Source organism: Panthera tigris, chromosome E2, assembly GCF_018350195.1.
Source record: "Panthera tigris isolate Pti1 chromosome E2, P.tigris_Pti1_mat1.1, whole genome shotgun sequence".
Lineage (NCBI taxonomy): Eukaryota > Metazoa > Chordata > Mammalia > Carnivora > Felidae > Panthera > Panthera tigris.
This window is the reverse complement of record NC_056674.1, coordinates 12,055,519-12,079,409: the sequence shown is the minus strand read 5'-3', so window position 1 is coordinate 12,079,409 and position 23,891 is coordinate 12,055,519. Positions and strand designations below refer to the sequence as shown.

Here is a 23,891-nt window from a genome sequence, read left to right as displayed (position 1 = left end):
CATTATACATGTGACATATGCATATATATACGACACACATCATTATATATATAAATGCCACACATATGCCATTAAAATCAAGCTACTGATTCCCTTTTAACCAGAATTTTTAGGTTCAGAAGTTTAATTACATATTTTTGGCCTGTTGTCACATGCAGTTAACTTATTTTTGGTTGACTACCTTTAAATTAAAAGAATACCTTTCCTACAAAGGAAAGTATTGAGTAAATTATATAAATTAATATTTTTATTTATTAATTGACTATCTTACTTCAGTGTACTTGGCAAATGTAAGTCACCACCCAGGAACTGATATAACCTTATGACTTGGTGCACAAAGACGACTCACATATTCAAACTGGCCCAAAATACACACACACACACACACACACACACACACACACACACACACTCTCTCTCTCTCTCTCTCTCTCTCTCTCTCCCCCAAATTTTTGCAGTTTTAAAAATTTCACTTTCAATGAAATATTTTCAATGTTTACTGAAGAGATTAATTTCCAGTAAGTCACCTTCCAAACTTGAAATATTCAGAGCCCTCATTCTGAGACCCACTGGCTTTACTCATTTGTACAATCATGGCTTCTTGCCTTCAAAGGAAGATTGACCATGCCCAATGAAAACCATCCTTGGGGCGCCTGGCTGGCTCAATCGGTAGAGCATACAACTCTTGATGTCAGGGTCATGAGTTTGAGCCCCACGTTGGGTGTAAAGATTACTTTAAACGTATGTATATTTTTTAAAAAGAAAGAAAATTATCCTAGCACAGGCATTAGTTTCATCTGTAATTTTGGAGGAAGCCTATTCAGGTCCTGTTGCTAAATTAGGGTATTTCACAATTTTATATTGTCCCCAAAAGGCAATGGGCGGAAAACACCTGCTATTCCTCTGTGCATTCATTGACTGAAGATCTTTCAGGGTGTGCGTGAAGCCAGTTTTCTAGCCATCAACAACCATTCCCCAGAACTTGTCATTGCTATGTATGCTGTACTCTGGCTTAATCTTCACAGAGATGGCTCCACTTAGCATCATCGCATGGGGACAGAATTTTATTAAAGGCAACCACTATCAGATGTCACTTATGGTTTCTCCTTTTTCCTCCAGGGAATTCACATCTATTCTCTGGTCTCCCATTTCAACTCTCAGCTTCCTTTTTTTTTTTTTTTTTTTTTTTTTACTGTTTATTTATTGAGAGAGACAGAACAAGCAGGGGAAGGGCAGAGAGGGAAACAGCATCTCAAGCAGGCACAACGCTCAGCACAGAGCCTGAAGTGGGGCTTGATCTCACAAATAGGAGATCATGACCCGGCCAAAGTCAAGAGATGCTTAACTGAGCACTCAGGTGCCCCTCTCTGCTTACTTTTTATTAACTCTCTAGGATCAGAGGTGTCAGGTCCATGATAATCCATAGGATTAGAATTCAAGATTTAGGGGCAAAGGCCAGAAAGACATGTGAACCACATCTTACAATCCAACCAATAGCTACAAATCTTGCCTAAAATCACTCTTGCAAACATAATTTAGGTGATGAGCACTTAGCCGTGATAGTGCCCTCCCACTCATAAGATTTTCATATTAGGGAATACATCCCAGAGGAAAGAAGACAAGACTGCATGGCACGGGGAGAGGGGAGAGGTAGGACCCTTAAAATAGAGCTCCTTTATACTGCTTTGGAAATATTTTTTAAAATGCCCTTTGCACAGCCTGTGTATTCTCCATCGCTCATACAGGACCCCTTCTGGCCTAAATTTCCAGTATCCCATTGCCAGGGAAACATTTAATTTTCAATGAGGAAAATCTCTGGGAATCTAAGTTCTAAGGAGTGACCTGCTCAAGCTAATCCAAATGGAAATCTCAGAACCCTGTGGGATCTCTATTTAGCCACCTAGTCTTTCCTAAATGGTCAAAGATGGAAATCTTTGGTTTACTTTTTGTTTTTAATTTTTACTCCTCATATTACTTAGTATAGTAAAATAGCACACATTCCAAAAAAGAAGAAAACCAGGCATAAACCTAAAAATCAGATACACCCAGAATCCCTTTCAATTCTGATCCATACACAAATATCACAATGGTTCTAGAAATTAATGTTCGATTCTCTTGGCCTGCATTTTTTTCACTTCATATCATAGCCATATCCTATTTTTAAAGAAATCTTCACATATAATAGCACTGCATAAAATAGATTACAAAGTAGCTACCGGGGAAATCGTGTCATAAAATGATACTGAAATATCGTTTTCCAGCCTAGCTTCTAATACTATAGCATTTTTCCAATCTACTCAACAACAAGCCCACCAGTGTGTGCATTCTCATTTACTCTTTATTGCTAAAGAGCTCTACTTCACTCACAATCACTCCATAGCAAGTGGTAATTTTCTCAGATTCAAGTTGGAGTGCTTTCTGCAAGGAAAAGTGCCAATATTTGTTACTTATGTGACAATGTGTCATAAATGCCAAGTTTGATTTTCTGATATGGAATTGCTAAGTAAAGTATATGACTCATTGTTCTTTCTTCTCTAGAATGAATTTCCAGATACACGACAGAAGGCTGACTGCAAGGAAGGAAGGAACGAAGGAAGGAAGGAAGGAAGGAAGGAAGGAAGGAAGGAAGGAAAGAAAGAAAGAAAGAAAGAAAGAAAGAAAGAAAGAAAGAAAGAAAGAAATTGAAGAGAAAGAGGAAAAGAAAGAGAAAGAGGAAGAGAAAGAGGGAGGGAGGAAGAAATGCAAGGAAAAGGAAAAGGAAAGGAAAAAGAAATATACTCTGGCTAAAAGATTTCCAAACTCGTTACATTCATTCATAGGGTTTCTCCTCAGTATGAGTTGCCTGATGCCTAATAAGTTTAGAACTATTAATGAAAGCTTTCCCACACTGATTACACGTAAAGGGCTTTTCTCCAGTATGAGTTCTTTGATGTACAATGAGTCGAGCACTCAAGCTGAATGTTTTTCCACACTGATTACATTCATAGGGTTTCTCCCCAGTATGAGTTCTTTGATGTTGAGTAAGGCATGAACTCTGCCTGAAGGACTTCCCACACTGATTGCATTCATAGGGCTTTTCTCCAGTATGAGTTCTCTGATGTACAACAAGAACGTAACTCTGACTAAAAGACTTCCCACACTGATTGCATTCGTAGGGTTTTTCTCCAGTATGAGTTCTCTGATGCATGACAAGGTGAGAGCTGCGGTTGAAAGACTTTCCACACTCGTTACATTCATAGGGTTTCTCCCCAGTGTGAGTTCTCTGATGTGCAACAAGCTGAGAGCTCCAGCTGAAGGATTTCCCACACTGATTACATTCAAAGGGTTTTTCCCCTGTGTGAGTTCTCTGATGGGCAACAAGTTTGTAACTCTGACTAAAGGACTTTCCACATTGATTGCATTCATAGGGTTTCTCGCCCGTATGAATTCTCTGATGTGCAATAAGTTTATAGCTCTGGATGAACGACTTCCCACACTGACTGCATTCATAGGGCTTCTCTCCAGTGTGAGTTCTTTGATGTGCAATAAGTTTGTAGCTCTGCCTGAAGGACTTCCCACACTGACTGCATTCATAAGGCTTCTCTCCAGTATGAGTTCTCTGATGCACGACAAGAACATAGCTCTGGCTGAAAGACTTCCCACACTGATTACATCTGTAAGGTTTCTCTCCAGTATGAGTTCTCTGGTGGGAAACGAGGTGAGAGCTCCGGCTAAAGGATTTCCCACACTCGTTACATTCATAGGGTTTCTCCCCCGTGTGAGTTCTCTGATGTGCAACAAGATGAGAGCTCCAGCTGAAGGATTTCCCACACTGATTACATTCAAAGGGTTTCTCTTCAGAATTTCTCATGTTTTGAGCAATGGATGAGCTCTGGGAGGTTTTACTACAGTTATATTGACTCTCTTCAACAGGGATTCTCTGTTGTTCCTTATGGGATATACCGTGGTTCAAAACTTGCCCACGTTCCTCAAAGTCGAAGGATCTTCCTCTGGCATGTATTTTCTCATGTATATTTAAGGGTACATCATTGCTAAAAGATTGAATACTGTCACTAAATCCATAGGATTTAGCCTCTGTTTGAGTTCTTGTAAACTGAATAAGGTGAATGTTCTGGTGGGGGTTTCCACATTCATTACTGTCACAGAGTTTCTCACCGTCATGAATCACCTGATGACTGTTAACAATAGGATTATAATGCAATTTTTTTACATGTGAGGCATGTTTATGAAAATGGTTTCTTATGGATATCATCTGGGGTGAGAGAAGACTGGGATCCAGACCACTCTTCTCCTCAAGTTCATCATTTTTACAGACTCTCTCATAAGTAATAGCTTTCCTGTGAGTAAAGGCCATTTCCTTCAAAAGTCTCTCTTGTTTTTCCTGTTGCTTCTCCAACTGGTCCTTACAATCCCGAACTTCTTCACATGAAGCTAACCAAGGATCATCTCTTGTCAACCTTTCTAGCTTCACTCCGTGGAATGGTTCGTCATCAAAAATGTTCTGCTTTGATGTTGATTCTCTTCTTCCAAGTGCAGTTGCCAAGTCTAGAAGAGAGCAAAATAAAACATCCTAGCCAAACAATGTTAGAGTTGGAATATTGGGAAAAAGCTGACAAGAAAGTATGCAAAATATAGGTGGATTTGTTTTCAGCTATGGACCTATAACCTGGATTAAGACAAGAGAAGGGTGGGAAGAAGCAGCAAGCAAAGAACCACCACAGCCCATTGAGAACTACCAGTAGCCCAATAAAACTACTGGGGCGCCTGGGTGGCCCAGTTGGTTAAGCGTCTGACTTTGGCTCAGGTCATAATCACACAGTTCATGAGTTTGAGCCCTGCGCCGGGCTCTGTGCAGACAGTTTGGAGTCTGGGGCCTGCTTCAGATTCTATGCTTCCTCTCTCCACCCTTCTGCCTGTGCTATGTCTCAAACATAAATAAACATTAAAAAAAAAAACCAAAAAACTATTTAATCCCAGTGTTGCTGAATAAAAAATATTTTAAATGCCAAATACCTCCATACTCCAAAGTAAGATCACCCATATAGAACCTACAAAATAACAAACAATTGTGCAAACCTTAGCAAAAAAACAGAGTCCTTTCTACCCTGTTTAGTGCTAGACACATGCTCACTGAAGTACAGGATAGTATCTACGCTGCTGGAGGCATGAAACGTGCTAGAATAGTCTGTGTCAGTAGGACATGGGCAAACTACTTTGTGAATCAGGAAAAAGAGTGAGAGCACTGTTATCCCAGGTTCCCTAAATGCTTTAGAAGCAATTATTATGGCCTGATGGATTCCTGGGGTTCCAAGTGAGAGAGAATGGAGATCAGCCCGGAAGCAGAAGCCCGTGTGGTTACTAGGTCAAGCAAGAGAGAGTACCTCTGGAAAAAGTGGCAACGTATACAGTCTAATAGGAGTGGGAAATGGAGACACATGTGGCATGCCCGATGGGGATTTTTGAAACAAATCTTCGATATATGTACTGACTCCTAAGTGTCGGTTTCTCACCTGGATATGTATGTTAGGAAATGTTTGTATTCATCTCCTGGCTCCCATGAGGAGACCGCATCTGGTTTGAAAAGCAGATGGGGAACTAAACAGGATTTGGGGTGTCTGGGGCTGGGGACAAAAGAAAATCACTGCAGAATTTGGTCCCGGTCTTTGGCCTTTAGGAACCATGAAGACTGAACAAGCTCAAACCTGAGAAGCTGTACCTTTGCTACCCTATGCATTAAAATTGAATCTTCACTGGGGAATAAAAAGCACAAACACAGTCTATGTGTGGTCAAAATCATTCTGGCCTCCGAACTCCATAGTTCTCAATCAATGGAAATCATTTCAATACACAAACTTCGTTAAAGGGGACTGTGTTCTTACCCCAAGAGACCAGGTCCCTGTGGTTCTCTAGGATCACATCTCTGTCCAGGGTCCTCTGAACAGGGTTCAAAGTGCCTTCTTCCTTCTGAGTGAAGTCCACAGTCACAATTTTGAAGTTCTCTCCTTCCTAAAACAGGACACACATTCCTGCTCAGCTGGGCATCACTTCCTTCCAATGTTCATAAAGGAGGAAAAGACTGACAAAGGGAAGAAGGAAAACTTGATGGCCTGGAAACTGTCCTGAGGCTGTCAGTGTCCAAAGGATTCTAGTCAAGGTGTACAGGTGCCTTTTAGGGAAACCCCTTTGGGTTTTGGATGCTGGATCTGTTGATACAACCCCAAAGAGGAACAACGGATAAAAACAGATATAAATTGTTTTCTCTCTTGTTCACCTTGAACAAAATGCTCATTCTGATTTTTGCACTGGTGAATATAGAATTGCCAGTAACGAAGTCTCTCCAAATTCCCCAAATGGAACAAAACAGAGTCAGCATACTTTTTCTGTCAAAGGTGAGAGAGTAAACATTTTAGGCTTTGTAAGCCATAGTCTTTATCACAACCACTCAGCCCTCCTCCAGCAAGAAAGCAGGCACAAAAAATATATAAACAAATGGGCGTGACTGTATTATAATAAAGTTTTACTTACAAAAGCAGGCGGTGGGCCAGATTTGGAAGAAATGGGTTTTCTCATCTATCAAGAGCACAGGTCTGCATTTTAAAAATATATATCTAATCTGACCATCTGCCTTCTAAGCTGAGTTTATCCCATTTTTTTAAAGTTTATTTATTTATTTTGGGGGGGGGGTGGGCAGAGGGAGAAGGACAGAGAGAACCTCAAGCTGTGTACTGTCAGAACGGAGCCTGAAGCAGGGCTGGATCCCATGACCTTGGGATCATGACCTGAGCCAAAATCAAGAGTCGGACCCTTGACTGACTGACCCACCCACGTGCCCCATCCCACTTCTATTTATTAGGCTTAATCATTCCCAACTCATAGGGTTGTTCAGTAAATTAACTGTGACGATATATGAAAAGCTATTGGCAGTTTCCCGAACAAAAAAGAAAACGGCTGGAAAATTATTAAGGTTATCAGGTTTGAGAACTCTAAAAAAATTAAGTGACAGCCAATGTGACTGTTACCCTGAGCTCTCAGTCCTCCGACGACAGTTCTATTTTGTCCACACTCAGAGCTGCAACGTAGAGCCTTTAAGAGACAGACGCGCTGTGGTTACTGCCATGGAGAGGGGGGCTTGGACTGCCTCCTCTAAGCAAGAAAGGACCCGTTTCCAAGCCTACTGGGCAGGAATTTTGATCCAATAAAGTGCTGAGGGTGATCTGTATTTAGCCAAAGGCAGCAAAACCCAGGGAAGTGGAACGCCACTTGCCGCTAAAGGACTTTCTAGATAGACCTGGTATCCTTAAGCTGTGTTCGTGAATAGGACACACGGTCCCCGGAAGCCCGTGAAACTCCACGCAAAATGCTGCCGCACCTGCATTTTTCTAAGTCAGGACCTGTAAGTTTCACCAAAATCTCAGAGGGGTTCATAATTAACCCAAAACGGCGTTCAGAAATATCATTCGCACACTGCCACCCGTGTTGAACGTGGCTCTCTAGGTACTGGTTTCCAAGCTCCAATCCACACTTCCTTTTTATAAACACTCCCCTTCACTCTTCAATGTAGGTCCCTTTAATATCAAGCTTGTTCACATGTCAAATAAATAATGCCGGATTAGATTAGCACCGCTACCCCCACTCCAGCCCCCGCTATGTGTTCCGAAGGTCCCACGGGTTTCTCTCCTAAGACTCCCCACACCGTTGAGTCTGCTCATTTGTGCAACGGCCATCTACGTCACTAGGCTGCAGTCCGTGAGGGCAGGGGCAGGGTATTGATAGTTTGCAAAGCGGCTCAGCATATTGGTGTACCGTAGACAAGAAACACATACTGGGCAAATGATTTCAATGAGTGAATCTGTAGTCTCAACAGACTTCACCATCGATCAAAATAATCTGACTTTGGGGCCAAATTCTGGTTTAGGTTCTCTCTCACACCTGGATCTCATCAGGCCTATTGCACACCCATTTGAATTTTTTTTTCTTAACGTTTATTCATTTCTGAGAGAGAGACACACAGAGCACGAGTGGGGCAGGGGCTGAGAGTGAGGGAGACCCAGAATCCGAAGCAGGCCCCAGGCTCTGAGCTGTCAGCACAGAGCCCGACGCGGGGCTCGAACTCACGAACCGTGAGATCGTGACCTGAGCCGGAGTAAAACGCTCAACCAACTAAGTCAAGTGGGTATCCCTTATCACACACCCATTTGAAAAGCTTTTCGATGTGTGGATACTGGCTTTATCCCCACTTATTCTGTCCTTCCTCTCACCTGCCCCAAACCTCCCACTCCTCAAAATTCCTTCCTGAGCCCTTCAACCGTGCCCCTGGGACCTCTACTTCTGTAGTAACGAAATCCTACAGCTTCAACATCGTCACCAAACATTCCCTCTACATCCCTGTGTTAATGGAAACCTACACTTACCCCGTCCCCCGCAAAGACCCCTCCTCTGCAAACCTCACAGGCTCCGGTTCGCTCAGCATCAAAGGGGGAGGGTGCGTGTCCTCTCAGCTACACTGAAACTCACGCCATTTACCTTACTTCTTGGACCTTTGTCCTACCAACCCCTTGAACACCAAGCCCCACCCACCGAAGACTTACAATACCTGGGATTTACCCTCTACTTCAAGAACTTGTATGGTCTCAGCCTGCCCTGTCTCTAGCATCCGGTTGTAGAGGTCCCTGACAATCATATGAAACTGAGTGACGTCAACGACGTACTTCCCGGGCGGCATCAGGCTGTGAACTATTCTCACAAGGCCCCTGTGAGAAAATAGCAGCAGCGGCACCATTTTTACAGACGAAGAGCTAGAAGGATAAAGAAACGAACACGTACGCTTGAAGTCGGAGGCTGGGATGTAGCCTCAACTCTGCCTAACACGTGCCCTCAGGCATCGATGCCTCGCGCTGGCCCAACTCCCGGCCCTGAGAATCGCTCTTCGGCACCCCACTCTCAGCGTGAGCCCCCAGACCTTGAGATCCCCAGATCCCTTGAGACACTTGAAAGGAATCCCCCTCTCAAGTCACACCCATGGAACTGCCCACCTCTGATTACAACACTCCGCATAATCTCTCCCTCTCTCTTCTCGTGCTTTGACAGTCTGGGGCCCTTCCTCGATTCGAGTATCCCCTATTACTGTCTGCTGGTCTATATTCTTTTCCTTTCCATTCGGTGCCCCTGTTATCTTTTCCATCGTAATTATTCAGTGTAGAGTCCAGGGGGCATTCCTTTTAATCTTTCTACTGGATATGTTCAAAAATCCCCCTTCAAATAGTATCTTGCCTTATGGGACTTTCGCTGAATGTACCCTGGCTGCAAAAATGAATCTGAATGTCAACGTATGACCAATGGAAAGAAGGTTCCGGAATGCCACTGGGAAAGAGAACTCACAAAAGCAGCTGGATGTGACACTACTAACGGTCTCTACCTCATAATGATCCTTTCAGACTGGCCAGCAACCCTGTTATACCTCCTGGAGCTGCCTGTCTCTCATAATACAACACTACTGTTTTCAGCCTTCTCCACTCACGTCAGGCACCTACCTCTCCATTCCAAGTGCCGCCCTCAGGCCCCACCGATAACGACCAGATTGCTCACAGAGAAAAACCCAAGCCTTCGAAGAATTCCCTCAGCCCCATTCTTCCTGAACGGGTCCTTCCTCCTCTGTAGAGCCGACAAGTTCACACACGCCCTGAATGAATTTCTCTGGTGCTAATCAGGGACTCTGCTTTTTAGTTTGTATCTCCTCCCTCTCTTGATTAACTTATTTTTCTCCACTTAATCCTTCCCTGAAACCATGTAAACAGAGTCAAATCTTTTTAATCCTTTAAAGAAAAAAAGGTGACATCAAACTGGACTGTTTCTGGTAGATCCAGAAATGAAGGGAGAGGGGCCCATGGGGGGCTCAGTCGATTAAGCGTCCGACTTTGGCTCAGGTCACGATCTCGCGGTTTGTGAGTCTGAGTCCCGCATCGGGCTCTGTGCTGACAGCTCGGAGCCTGGAACCTGCTTCGGATTCTGTGTCTCCCTCTCTCTCTGCCCTTCCCCTGCTCTGTCTCTCTCTCTCTCAAAAATAAACATTTAAAAAATCTTTTCTAAATAAAAATAATAAAAAAAGAGCCCCTCCGCCTCAAACTTGTAGCTATCACTCTCTGCAATCTTTTACATGATAACTAACCAAGTTTTCGTAAACGATGCCCACTTGCATATCTGTTTCCTCCCTTTCTGCTCACCTCCCGGGTCACTTCAGCCTGGCCCCTGCCCCCCAGCGGACATGCACATTTCTACATTTCCCAGGGTAAAGAGGGCCAACTCACCGGGGATGGAAGGGCCAGTGACCCGGCATCTTCTTTCTCAACCTTGACGATACTCTCTGGAGGAAGGAGAGAGTCCTGAGCAGGAAACAGATGAGAAAAAGGAAAATAACCAGGAAACTAAGTCATGGCTCGAAACCGCCACAGCGAGGAGGCTAGAATTCGACAAACCGCCTGTGTTCACACATCCCACCTACAAAACGTCTGCTCCCTCCCGTTGGGAAGCTCGAGAGAGAGAGTGAGAGACAGGGGACAGCTGGAGGGGCAATGCGACACCAGACACGGGCGTGAGATCTCTGTCGGTCTTCCAGGCCAGCCCAGCTACCAGCGCAACGGAGCTGAGTGATTCCAGGCACCGTGTGCGAGAAAAGAACTGTTCAACCAGGTGGTTGGAACTCCTGGATCGCGGAGTTGTAAGCAAATAAAACAGACTACAGTGCGACCAAAGAATCATAAAGATTCCAAAATTAACTTCAGAAAATGTTTGGCAAAAAGTGCCACCAACAAAGGCACCATCAGTAAGAATCTATACTATTAAGATTTGTTCTAGGGGTGCCTGGGTGGCTCAGTCGGTTAAGCATCTGACTCTTGATCTCAGGGTTGTGAGTTCAAGCCCCACGGTGGGCTCTACGCTGGGCGTGAAACCTACTTTAAAAAAAGTATTTTGGGGGCGGGGGGCACATGGGTGGCTCAGTCAGTTAAGCATCTGACTTTGGCTCAGGTCACGATCTCACAGTCTGTGAGTTCAAGCCCCACGTCGGGCCCTGTGCTGACAGCTCAGAGCCCGGAGCCTGCTTCGGATTCTGTGTCTCCCTCCCTCTCGGCCCCACCCCTGCTCATGCTCTGGTTTGTTCTTTCTTTCTCTCTCTCTCTCTCTCTCTCTCTCTCTCTCTCTCTCTCTCTCCCCAAAATAAATAAACATTAAAAATTTTTTTTGACTTTTTTTATTAAGCCCTATTCTAGATCAGTAAGAAAAAGGGACCTTCAACACTACAAGGGACAAAGGAAAATGCGTGTGCAACTCAACTATGAAGAAATAAAATGGCCAGTAAATATACAAAAATATGCTCACCTCTTTTTTTTTTTTTTATTTAAACATTTTTTTTTTAACGTTTACTTATTTTTGAGACAGAGAGAGACAGAGCATGAACGGGGGAGGGTCAGAGAGAGGGAGACACAGAATCCGAAACAGGCTCCAGGCTCTGAGCTGTCAGCACAGAGCCCGACGCGGGGCTCGAACTCACGGACCGCGAGATCGTGACCTGAGCCGAAGTCGGCCGCTCAACCGACTGAGCCACCCAGGCGCCCCAGATGCTCACCTCTTTAAATCAGAGAAGATCAAGTCTCTATTTCTATAACTACCTATCTCTATATATTAGAGGCTATAAATTCACACTGATGCCCCTCATTACAATTCAGGAACACATGTGATTCTAGCCTTCCTGCTTTCCATTTTTGTACCTTCTCTGGCTCCCATTATCCATACCTCTATATCTGCTTGTTTGCTCAGACCGCTGTATGGAACCAAAATCCTGACCACACAGGGCATTTCTTCTGCCTGTTGTAAGGACTCCCACCCCGGTGGCCCACTAGTCAAGAGTGTCATATACCATCGGTGGGAGTTTAAGTTGCTAGAACATTCCTGCAGCACTGCACCTATATGCCCGTGCTCTCTCTCCCTGCCTCCCCTCCTCCCCCTCTCTCCTTCCCTCCTCTAAGTGCTGGAGCCACATCCATGTAAAGAAGGCCCCATGAGAACACTCGGCTGCTAAGTCGCCTGCACAAGTACCCAGGACAAACACCAGGATGGTTAGGCTGCCTTACAACGGCTGCGTGGGCATTACTGAAGAGCTCCAGGGGCCAAGGAACAAAAACAAACAAGCCACACTCACAAAGCCAAAATGACAACGGCCCACAGGAGTCACAAGTTTTGACGCATGCAGCATGGAAACGTGGCTGCAGAGAGAAACCGCCTTCCTAATGGGCGGCAACGCACGGGGAGGCTCGAACCCACGAACCGTGAGATCATGACCTGAGCCGAAGTCGGACGCTCAACCGACTGAGCCACCAGGCGCCCCTGTGATGTTTTTGAATAGATGTGTACACTGTGAAATGAGTGCCACGATCAAGCTGATTAACACATCCAGCGTCTCGCACTTATGGGTTTTTTTTGTTTTGTTTTGGATAACACTTAAGATCCACTCTGAATGTTGAGGATGACGGGATAGGTAAGGCTCTGCCACCTTCTTGGCAGGGTTTTGGTCTCAGCCGCTGAAGGCAGGCAGGATCTTCCCTGGCCCGGCCGCTTCCAACGCGTAAGTCGTTGAAATCTCCCAGGTGATGGCCGACGGGGTGGCCCGTGGGACTCACGTACCGAGACTTGGGCTCCCTTGATTGCTCTCTCTGCCAAGGCTCTCACGGACATCCGTCAGGCCCAACAGCTCTTGTGCGTCTTCTGATCATGATTAAAATGTACTAAAGGAAGGGCACCTGGGGGAGGCCTCGGCTCAGGTCATGATCTCATGGTCCCTGAGTTCCAGCCCCGCGTCGGGCTCTGTGCTGACAGCTCAGAGCCTGGAGCCTGCTTCGGATTCTGTCTCCCTCTCTCTCTCTGTTCCACCCCTGCTCACGCTCTGTCTCTCTCTCTCTCTCAAAAATAAGTAAACGTTAAAAAAAAATTGTTTTTAATTTACTAAAGGACATTCAGAGTTGAGAAGTGTGTTAGCCAGCGTCCAACATGGCCCTCGATGACCCTGACCTCCAGGAATTCACACCCTGTGCAGCCCTTGCACACGGTACCAGGGTGGGTCTGCATGACCAAGGAGTCACAGAAGTGACGGTGTGTCCCTTCTGAGATGACATAAGACACACCGTGGCTTCCACCTTGGTTGTGTGCAATTAAGTGCTCTCCCTCTGCCCTCCCTTTCTTAGATCCTTTGCTCCACGAGAAACCAGCTGCTGTGTTGTGTGCGGCCCTGGAGAGAGGTCTGTGTAGCGGGGAACTGAGGCCTCTCGTCGACGGCCACGGGAGCGAACGAACTGGCAAGGGGGTCCTCCTACCCAGTCAAGCCTTCACATCAGCCTGGGCCCACAATTTACTGCAACCCTGTCAGAGACCCTGAGCACCAGAAACATCCAGACCAGCTGCCCCCGGATCGCTGACCCCAGAGACTATGTGCGGTAATAAACGCTGGTCGTTGTTCTAAGCTGCGAAGTTTTGGGGTATGACATCACGGATGGCTAACACGAGAAGGAAGATGGTTTTGCTTCTCCTAGGCAGCCTTGGAATATACAAGAAGCGTATTTCCGTCTGCGAGAACTAGGTCATCTTTGTCCCTAGCACCTCACGCGGGGCCTTCCGCTGGTTGGGCAATCAATAAATATGTGATGAAAGTGAAAATTATAATGAGCAGCTTGCTACTTCCGTTGTATGTTATAGAAGAAAAGAGCGAAAGGGCCATTAAGATTCTCAGAAAAACACCCAAAGTCGCTAGCTCCGAGTAGAACACCAGTGGTCACAATCAAAGCACGCTTTACCTGTAGTTTTGATAACGTGTGAATGTATGTATATAAATTTAAATGCATAACTCCCTCTAAAACTCTTGCCCATGGGTACACCTGACCCTTAAGCAACACCAGTTTGAACTGCACAGGTCCACAAACATGTTGATCTTTTTAATAAACACAGCACAGTACCGTAAATGCGCTTTCTCTCCCTTATGATTTTCTTAATAACATTTTCTTTAACCTATTCTATTTTATTGTAAGAATACAGTGCACAGGGGCGCCTGGGTGGCTCAGTCGGTCGAGCGTCCGACTTTGGCTCATGTCATGATCTCGCCATTCACGAGTTCGAGCCCCGCGTCAGGCTCTGTGCTGACAGCCCAGAGCCCGGAGCCTGCTTTGGATTCTTTGTCTCCCATTCTCTCTCCGCCCCTCCCCTGCTTACGCTCTGTCTCTGCCTCTCAAAAATGAATAAACGTTGGGAATGCAAGCTGGTGCAGCCACTCTGGAAAACAGTATGGAGGTTCCTCAAAAAACTAAAAATAGAACTACCCTACGACCCAGCAATTGCACGACTAGGCATTTATCCGCGGGATACAGGTGTGCTGTTTCGAAGGGACACATGCACCCCCATGTTTATAGCAGCACTATCGACAATAGCCAAACTATGGAAAGAGCCCAAATGTCCATTGATGGATGAATGGATAAAGATGTGGTATATATATACAATGGAGTGTTACCCGGCAATCAAAAAGAATGAAATCTTGCCGTTTACAACTACGTGGATGGAACTCGAGGGTATCCTGCTAAGCGAAATCAGTCAGAGAAAGACAAATATCATGACTTCACTCATATGAGGACTTTAAGAGACAGAACAGATGAACATAAGGGAAGGGAAGCAAAAAGAACTTAAAACAGGGAGGGGGACAAAACGTAAGAGACTCTTAAATATGGAGAACAGAGGGTTACTGGAAGGGGTGTGGGAGGGGGGATAGGCTAAATGGGGAAGGGGCACTAAGGAACCTACTCCCGCAATCATTGTTGCACTAGATGCTAACTAACTTGGATGTAAATTTAAAAAAATAAAAAATGAAATTAAAAAAAAAAAGAAACAAAATGCACAAAGATAAAAAGAGAGAAAGAAAAAAACAGACTCTTAACTATAGAGAACAGACAGTTACCAGAGGGGATGTGAGTGGGGGGATGGGTAAAATAGGTGATGGGAGTTAAAGAGTATATTTATTCAGATGAGCACTGAGTAATGTATAAAATTATTGAATCACTATATTGTACACCTGAAACTAATATAACACTCTACGTTAGCTATACTGGAATTAATAAATGAAATAAAAATTGAAAAAAAAAAGAATAAACGTGGGAAAAAAAAAAAAAGAATACAGTGCAGGGGGCGCCTGGGTGGCTCAGTCGGTTGAGCATCCGACTTCGGCTTAGGTCATGATCTCACAGTTTGTGGGTTCGAGCCCCACATGGGGCTCTGTGCTGACAGCTCAGAGCCTGGAGCCTGCTTCGGATTCTGTGTCTCTTTCTCTCTCTTCCCCTCCCCCACTTGTGCTCTGTCTCTCTCTGTCTCTCAAAAATAAATAAATGTAAAAAACAAATTGTTTTTTAAAGAATACAGTGTACATAATACAAAGTATGCATTGACTGTTGATGTTGTCAGGCTTCTGATCAACAGCAGGCTATTAGCAGTTAAGTTTGTTTTGTTTTTTGTAAGTTTTATTTCTTTATTTTGAGAGACAGAGAAAGAGAGAGAGAGAGAGAGAGAGAGAGAGAGAGAGAGAAACCCAAGCAGGCTCCGCACTGTCAGTGTGGAACCCAACACAGGGCTCGATCTCTTGAACCGTGAGATCATGACCTGAGCCAAGATCAAGAGTCGGACGCTTAACTGACTGAGCCCCACCCCCTGAACCCCGTGCCCCAGCAGTTAAGTTTGGGGAAGTCAAACTTAATTATGGATTCTCGACTCTGCAGGGGGTTGGTGTCCCTAAACCCTGCATCATTCGAGGTCAACTGTACAGGGAACCAGATACAAAGACATTTACAGCAGTGCTATTCGTAACAGCAAAACATGGAACATTAAATATGTGTGAACAGTAAACCCGTAAGTTCTGGGGCATGGGGTGGAAATCTGGGCACCAGATGTGCAAACTGGTATCAGACTGTCACTGCTCCCAGGCCCTCACAGTGGACAGAAATAGGAAAACACATGTGTATGTCTCTCTCCACACACACACACACACACACACACACACACACACACACACCATTGAGACATCCATACGTCTCCACGTACTTCTACACCTACATATACTGAAAACCCCGAGTCACGTCGCTACCTACAACTCCCACCGATCACTAAGGTTTACTCCAGTGTGCTCTCTCTTACCACATCTGATTGTGAGAACACTGGCTCCCATGAGCCTTATTAGGTTTACTCATCTGATCAACGTCCCCGTGGGTGACTAATCTCCCATTTCCACAGCCGCTCCTTCTCCCGCACGGACACTCCTTGGCCCTCCTGGACTCTGACACGGGGGCTCTCTCGACCCTCCTTGGGCTCAGACTCTGCAGGTGGCCTCATCCCACTTGGACTTGGACTCCATGTAGATGCCCTTGACTTCCTGCCTTCGCTCTGATACCCCACCCTGGGCTCCCCCCTCCCCGCCGTGCACGGAGAACCTCAATCTTCTCAGGCCGTGACACACCACACTGGGATGTGTCCCCAACCCCAACACGGGTGCACTTCTCACCCTGCCTTGGCTGACACCCCATCCATGCTGGACCACCCTTGGCATGGATGCCCTCACTGCACTCGGGTTGTCCACACTGAGGCAACCCCTCTACGGAGGCCCTTCTCACCTGCCCTGGGCCCGTCACTACAAATATCTTCCTCCCCCAGATGGACACGTACCTCACCCCACTTGGGCTCTGATTCTCCGTATCAGAGAGAATCCACCTTTTTCACCCTGTCTGGTCACGATGTCCCCACACGTGGACACCCTCCTCACCCCAATCAGGCTGTGACACCTCACAGGAGGGAGCCCTCCCTCCCTCCACCACAGACGTCTACCCAGCTCGGCCCCATCTCATGGCTTCAGGAATGAACCATTTAGGAAGGGGGAGGTGAAATTCTCATTTAACACTTTTAAAGAAATGAAATGTTTTCGAAGAACATTTACTGTAGGAAAATGTTTTCGATCGTTGATTTCCTAACTTTAAAATTAGCTGCACAAAAGTAGAAAAATATAGGTAAGTAAATGAATACATAAGGTCCCTCAGAGTGTAACTGACACGCTGGTAACCGACGTGTTTATAACCTTCTAACACATTTCCTATAATACACACTGTATCTTTTTTAAAAAAGACAATCATTTCTAAATGCCATTTACTGAACACAGATCCCACATATCTTTGTATGTTGGGACGCGTGTATCGTCCCATCAATGGCCACAGTATATTCCGTTTCACGGCTTTACCGTAACTTTAATGCTCCCCTTGCATGGCCGCTTCTCACACATTCTTCCCAATTTTTCATTCCCAAGCAAACGGTGCGCTGCCGGCCAAGGGGGAACGAATCAGTACTCTAAAGGCCTTTGATATCAGGATGCCAAATTCCTCCCAGAAAGAGTTCTCTGGGTTCAAACAGCGAGGAGGTGGGGGTGCCCAGGTGGCTCAGTTGCTTAAGCGTCCGATTTCAGCTCAGGCTGTGATCTCACGGTTGGTGGGTTCGAGCCCGGCGTCGGGCTCTGCGCTGGCAGCTCGGAGCCTGGAGCCCGCTTCGGATCCTGGGTCTCCCTCTCTCTCTGCCCCTCCTCCCCCTCGTTCGTGCTCCATCTCCGTCTCTCTCTCTCAAAAATGAATTAAAAATTTAAAAAAAAAAATTTTTTTTTAAATAGGGAGGAAATGCAGGGAGCCTCCAAGAACGTATAGAGGACAAGGTCAGGGGAGATCAAGAGCTCCCAGGACACCGCAAAGGGAACGAGGACACCCTCCGGAGCCTAGAGGGTCGGGCTGTGGGGCCTGGGTGCGAGCAAGCTGTGGGTCTCCTGGAGGAAGGGGAAGTCCCACTCACCTGCGCACCGGTCTTCAGGGGCCCTGGGGGCTTCTCATCCCGGTCTTCCATGCTCTTCTTCAGGCACAGGCAGGGGCCTGAGGGCCTGAGCTGCAATGGTGCAAGAGACCTGAGCAGAGCATCCTTGCGTAGGTCCCCTCCCTCCCTCCCCCCCGCCCCGCCCCGCCCCGCCCCCCCAGGATTAGCCTCCGCTGCCAGGACGCATTCCCCACGACAAGCGCGCCTCTAGAGGTTTCTGCCTGAAAAGCTGCGCACGCCTCTCCCAGGCCAAGACTGCAGCTCCAACCTGATTCCTCCGCTATCACAGGCCTCCGGACCTCCTGCCTGTAAGTCAGGCCCCAACACGGCCTCCTGCCCACCACCACCATCTGCAGTTACAAATCGGTCCCTCCCTGCCCCACTGGGTTTCTGGGAGCCTCACAGATGCCCAGCACTTCGAGGACCGGCTGGTGAGCACTCCCTCCCCCGAGACGTGAATCTGCAGCCCTAAACCAGCAGCATCTCTTCCTGGAGCAAGGAGTAGGGCTTCTGGGATTGATGACCCGGAACCACACTCCCAACTACATGTCCCACCCCTCCCAGAATCCTCCCCTTCCTTAACTAGGCCTGACCCTCCAGCAACCTGTCGTGCCCCGCCTCCCACTTTCTGCTCAAATAGCCAAGCACAGGCGCAGAGCTGGGCTGCACCTAGGACTCGGGGCCTCCACCGTTCTGGGTCCACTGGCTGCTACCAGAATAGCGCCTGCCCGATTCCCAGCCCCAAACCCTCCTGAGCCCCGAACGGGTAGCTCAGACTTGGTCCCTCCATCAACGTGGGTACCCTCGGCCTGAATCAGCAACAGAGCCAGGCCTGGGAGCTTCCTGACAAACACCAGCTCGTGCCAACCCCTCCGAGGCCCAGAATGTGGACTTCAGCCGTCTTTCTGCCAACTCGATTGTTTCTGGGTGTGAGACTAGAACAGCCCCCCTGGCAAATCCCACCCCCACACGCCATCTCGCCAACCCTACCCCCCATCTCTCCCTCTTACCCACACCCTTGACCCCCAGGATTCTCACTCAGTGTAATGCGGGTTCACCATGCAGCCATATCCTGAACTTGCCCACACACCGTCTCCTCCACTAACATCCACAGGCCCCTGCTTGAGCCACACCTGCCCAGATTCCTGTCCGAATATCTTCCCGGTCACCTGCAGCCTAGGGAGATCCTGTCCTCCCGCCAACCTGGGCACCACCACGGGTGACTGGGGCGCCATCTGCACAAAGACCCCAGCACCCTCTAATACCCACCTCCAGGCTCCCGTTTCCCGTCCAAATACCCACGTGTATGCGCAGGGGGCCATGGCGCAGCCCTAATCCTCTGCAGCCGGGAATCTGCAGCTGCTCCCTCCACCCGCCTGGGCATCCTCAGGCAATACCAGGGTCCTAGGACTGCCCATGCCTCCCCGTTCTGCCCAAGACCAGAGGCTGCGGCTCCAGCAGCGACTGGGCGGGGCCGCGCACCTAGGTTCCCTCCTCCTGCTGGCATCCCCGCGGATACACACGGAATCCACATCCCGGACCTGGGCCCTCCCCCAGCCTGTGGGTTTGTGCAATCCCTGCTCCTGAAAGGAGAAGACGCATCTCGCACTCTGCACCTCAATACCCGGGCTACCTCAAGCACCCACAAGCCTCTGTGAGGATCTTAGGGGCACCTGCGCCACGGCCTGCTTGCCACCAAAACATCAGAACACCCAAACCGTCGCTTGAGCAAAGAATTCCAGAGTCCGCCCCAGGGCCTGCGCGCTCACCAGTCTGGAGAGTTCTCCAGCTCATGACAGAGCAGCTCCCACGGGAAGCAAGCCTTTTGGCTTCCTCCAGCCCAAATGTGGATCCCTAGATGCCACAGAGTACAGCCCCTTCCAGGTCCAAATCTACAGCCCAGACTCTGTCCTTCTACCAATCTGGGCATTCTCGTGCCCGCAAGTGGAGTTGCCCCCAAGCAAAGGCCCTGGGGCTACTTCCCAAACGTGCCGGCAGCATCCGGGGTCCTTCCCCAATAGCTGTCAATTTCACCGCAGCTGTTGCAGCTCTGACCCTCCCAGACTCCACTTCTGTACCTCCCACCCAAAGTCTGCACCCAACTTGAACGTCCTAAGGCCCTGCACTACCCTACGGGGGTCCCAGGACCACCAGTCCAAATTCCTGCTTCCCAATCAACACGCCCAGCCTGAGCAGGGAGCGCCCTGCCTAGAAACTGCCTCCAGGCCCTGGCTCCTCTTGCGACCTAGGAATCTGTAGTCCATCAGGGATTCTCAGAGAGTTCGCTCAGGTAGCACTGGTTCTTCTGGGGCAAGAATCTGCAACTCAAACCTGGTCTCTCCACTACCGGGGGCGCCCCAGGTCCCCAAGCCAACTGCCCAGAACCTCACCTCCCACGTCCTGCTTCCTATTCAAACGCCTGCTGAAAATGCAGGAATAGGGGCAGAGCCCCTCTCCTCCAAATCTGAAATCGAGTACTCTCTCAACGCAGTCTTCAGTCCTCAGATCCTGCACTAAACCAGCCTAGCACTGGAGGAGGGGAAGCGGGGTTCTCAGGATCGCCCCACATCCCCGCATATGGCCTGTCTTCACCAACCTGGGTGTTCTCAGCCTTGGGACAAGAGCACCACCCTATCAAGCACTCGCGCACTCCCGAATCTGCAGCTGCACCAGGATCCCCACCTACTTCGGGACCCCGCAGAAGCGCCGCACGCTCAGGTCCTAGGTCGCCCACCTACACCCCCAAACCCACCTTCCCGCCTACACGCTGCGCATGCGCGCACGGGACCTCCAGCGCTGCCCCGCCCCTCACCGACCTGGGCGTCCACGGGCTCGCGGCCCAGGACCGGCCTGTCCCAGCTTCAGGGCCCGGCACGGCTCTGCAGCGGGACGGAGTCGGGTTAAGCAGCCCCCTGCGCCGATTCTGCAACACGACAGACTCGGGTTCAGTTAGTTCGGCCCCCTCCCCTACTCGGCATCCGCAGGGCCACTCGGCTGACCTCCGAGCCGAGGTGCGTGGCGACAGCAGGCATCCGCGCGCGGGACAATGGCTGCGTTTCTGGCCAAACCCGGAAGTGCGTTTGGGCTCGGCGAGCCGGGACTACAATTCCCAGAAGCCCCAGCGGCACGGGCGGCGCTTAGGCGGGGCTCCAGCTCCACCCGGAGGCGAGCGTGGGGATTACCGCGAGCCGTGTCAGGTTGGGGTACCCGCGGGGGCCGCGACTGTCTGTGTCCCCGTTTCTGCGCGGCGCCGAGACGGGGAGCGGGACCCACACGGCCAGGTCAGGGCTGCGATACGTGGGAAGTGGCCGACTTGGGAAAAGCTGGCCTGGGGCCGGCTGGACGCCCAGGAGCGGCCGTGAAAACGGAATCCCCATGAAACCCCGCCTGGAACGTCCCCTCCTGGGACGGCTGCCTAGTCAGATGCTTGTGCGCACCGTCTCTTCTTGGTCCTCAAGCCCAAAGATGGTGGCTACAAACCCGTTCGTTACACAGTCCGGGGAGCTCCTGGCGAGTCCTTCAAGAATCTGATACGTTGATATGTTCTTGTAGTTCATTCTAGTAAAACAGCAAGAGTCCTTTTGGTTTTTAAATGGAGGTCTTTCCCTGCCTGTGAGACTTTAAGGATCGTACTCTCCCCCTCCTGATCTGTTTTGGCCTCCATCTTCTGGCCATTTTTCTCTCTCAGCTCCAGCCACGCTGGCCTTTCCATCTTCACCAGCAGCTCTGGCAGGCTCCCACCCCAGGACTTTTGCATACGCTGTTCATGCTGGCTGGCAGGCTCTTCCTTTGCCGATTCCACTGGATTCTTGCCATCTGGTCTTTAGGCAGATGTCACCTCCTCAAGAAGCATCCCCCCACCAACCATTGTAAACTTACAAACCCTTCACTCCCCCACGCACTCCCTGCCTCCCTTCTCATCATTTTTCTGTAGAGAATGCTGGAGTCCAGCTCCAGCAGGTCCAGGGGTTTCCGAAGGATGAACGGCGTCGGCGAAAAAGCGAAAATAAAACAAGACTAAAATAAAAAACTAACATAAAAACAAAAAATAAAAAAATAAAAATGGACACAGACAACAACAGTGTGTTGAACTGGCCGATTTATTGTAGCAAACGTGGCATTATATTTGCTGGTGATCTCCTTGTAGCATACATCATCTACGTTTTCTGGCATTACCCAATTCTCAATTGTTCGTTTGTGTCATCACCCAATAAGGAATACCATGATTGTTTTCTCATAACGTCCCCTCCTGCCCTTTGCTTATTAATTTCTTTCATTGTTTTTGTTATGTATCTATGCTTATCTATAAAGTATTTGCTTTGGTGCTTTCATGAAAGGTCATTTATCTCTCAACACCTCAAGTGGAGCAGTTACAGGGACATGACCTCTTGGTTGTTTCCCTGAACCATTCGTGGTTTTGAAGAACAAAAGTGTTCCCCTCGGTCCGAGGTGCCAGGAGGGGGCCAAGAGGGCCTTCGAAACCCACGCCTTATACATTCTCAGAGAGGCAATGCACCTAGGAACCAATGAACCATTCTGTCCCTTAACCGACTAGGTTCAAGCATCATCTGGAATGCCTCCTGGGGGCCAGGTGGGCCCAGGGGTCAGGGTGACCGGAGTCCAAAGATACACTCCTTAGTTACCGGAGTGGGGCTTTCGGATCCATACGTCTCTCCTTTACAGGCCCTCTTTGCTGGCAAATGCATGAGGCTATCCTTCCTGTAAGTAGAGAATCTCCATAGGGGGTGGCAAGGGCGAAACGTAAGGCCGCACAATTTCTTGGAGCCTTATCTTCTTCCCTAATGGTTCTTTTCCCAGGGGGCCTGCCGAGGGCAATTCCCCAACGGACAATACCCCAGGTACTTTAATAAGGCCCAATTACCTAAAAGCGGGAGGACAAGAAGCTTCACTGTCGGGCCGCCCTGCAGTCACCAATCCGTCCACAGCCCGGGCCTTGCCACTCAGGCTGGGATAGCTCGGCTTCCAGCAAGAGAATTTTATATATATATATTTTTTTTCATATATATATTTTTTCATATATGTATATGAATATATATTTTTCATATATATGAATATATATTTCATATATATGAATATATTTTTTCATATATATGAATATATATTCATATATATATATATATATATATATATATATGGTACGTATTTATTTGGTCGGTTATCTGCTTTCACCACTGGCCTGTCAACTCCGTAAGGGAAAGGATTTGTATCTACTTTGATTAGTGCTGTAGCCCCAGCATCCTAAGGTACCTGCAGTATAATAGATGCTCAATAAATATTTATTTTGAATAAATAAAGGCTCCTGGCCCTTTGTTAAATGCCTTAACATCTCATTAACTGCCTGTGGAAAACAGTGATGTTTATTCCCACCCCACCAGGAAGGAAGCTGATAGTTGGAGCCCTGCTGCGTGACAATATGGCATTTAAAATGGTTTTTTTAATTATTAGTATTGTTGTCAAAGTACTCCTGTAGTTTTCTTCACATAACTTCTAACCTTTAACAAATTATTCCTATTTGAAATGTAATCTCTACCCCGCCCCCCGCTTAAATTCCTTATAATTCGTTATTGTGGTTGATTTTTTTTAAGACTTATGTTGGGGGCACCAGCATATTACTTAAATAAATAAACTTTGGGGGCGCCTGAGAGGCTCTGTTAAGGGTCCGACTCTTGATTTCAACTCAGGTCCTGATTTCATGGTTCATGAGGTGGAGCCCCATGTGAGCTCATGTGGAGCCTGCTTGGGATTCTCTCTGCCCCTCCCCTGTGCTCGCTCGCTCTCTCTCAAAATAAACATTTAAAATAAAAATAAAAACTTTTACAAAATTAAAAATAAATACTTATTTTGGATCTGGTTAGCCCACTGAAATGTCAGGAATTCTTACAGTACTTCATTTGATCCTCTTGGCTTTTCTGGTGAGACAATCAGCTATAGATAATTAGTTCATCTCTTCCTTA

At 47.9% G+C, this 23,891-nt stretch overlaps 1 protein-coding gene across 1 annotated transcript; it reads right to left on the bottom strand.

The window, feature by feature from the left end:
* Positions 1-2,728: 2,728 nt before the first annotated feature.
* On the bottom strand, positions 2,729-20,992 carry ZNF180 (zinc finger protein 180). The gene is made up of 5 exons (XM_042970718.1): positions 20,916-20,992; positions 17,899-17,988; positions 10,305-10,379; positions 5,880-6,006; positions 2,729-4,545 (listed from the first exon to the last, which is right to left on the bottom strand). The coding sequence occupies exons 1-5, from the start codon at positions 20,946-20,948 to the stop codon at positions 2,810-2,812; spliced, it is 2,061 nt and encodes a 686-aa protein (XP_042826652.1). The 5' UTR covers positions 20,949-20,992; the 3' UTR covers positions 2,729-2,809.
* Positions 20,993-23,891: the final 2,899 nt, after the last annotated feature.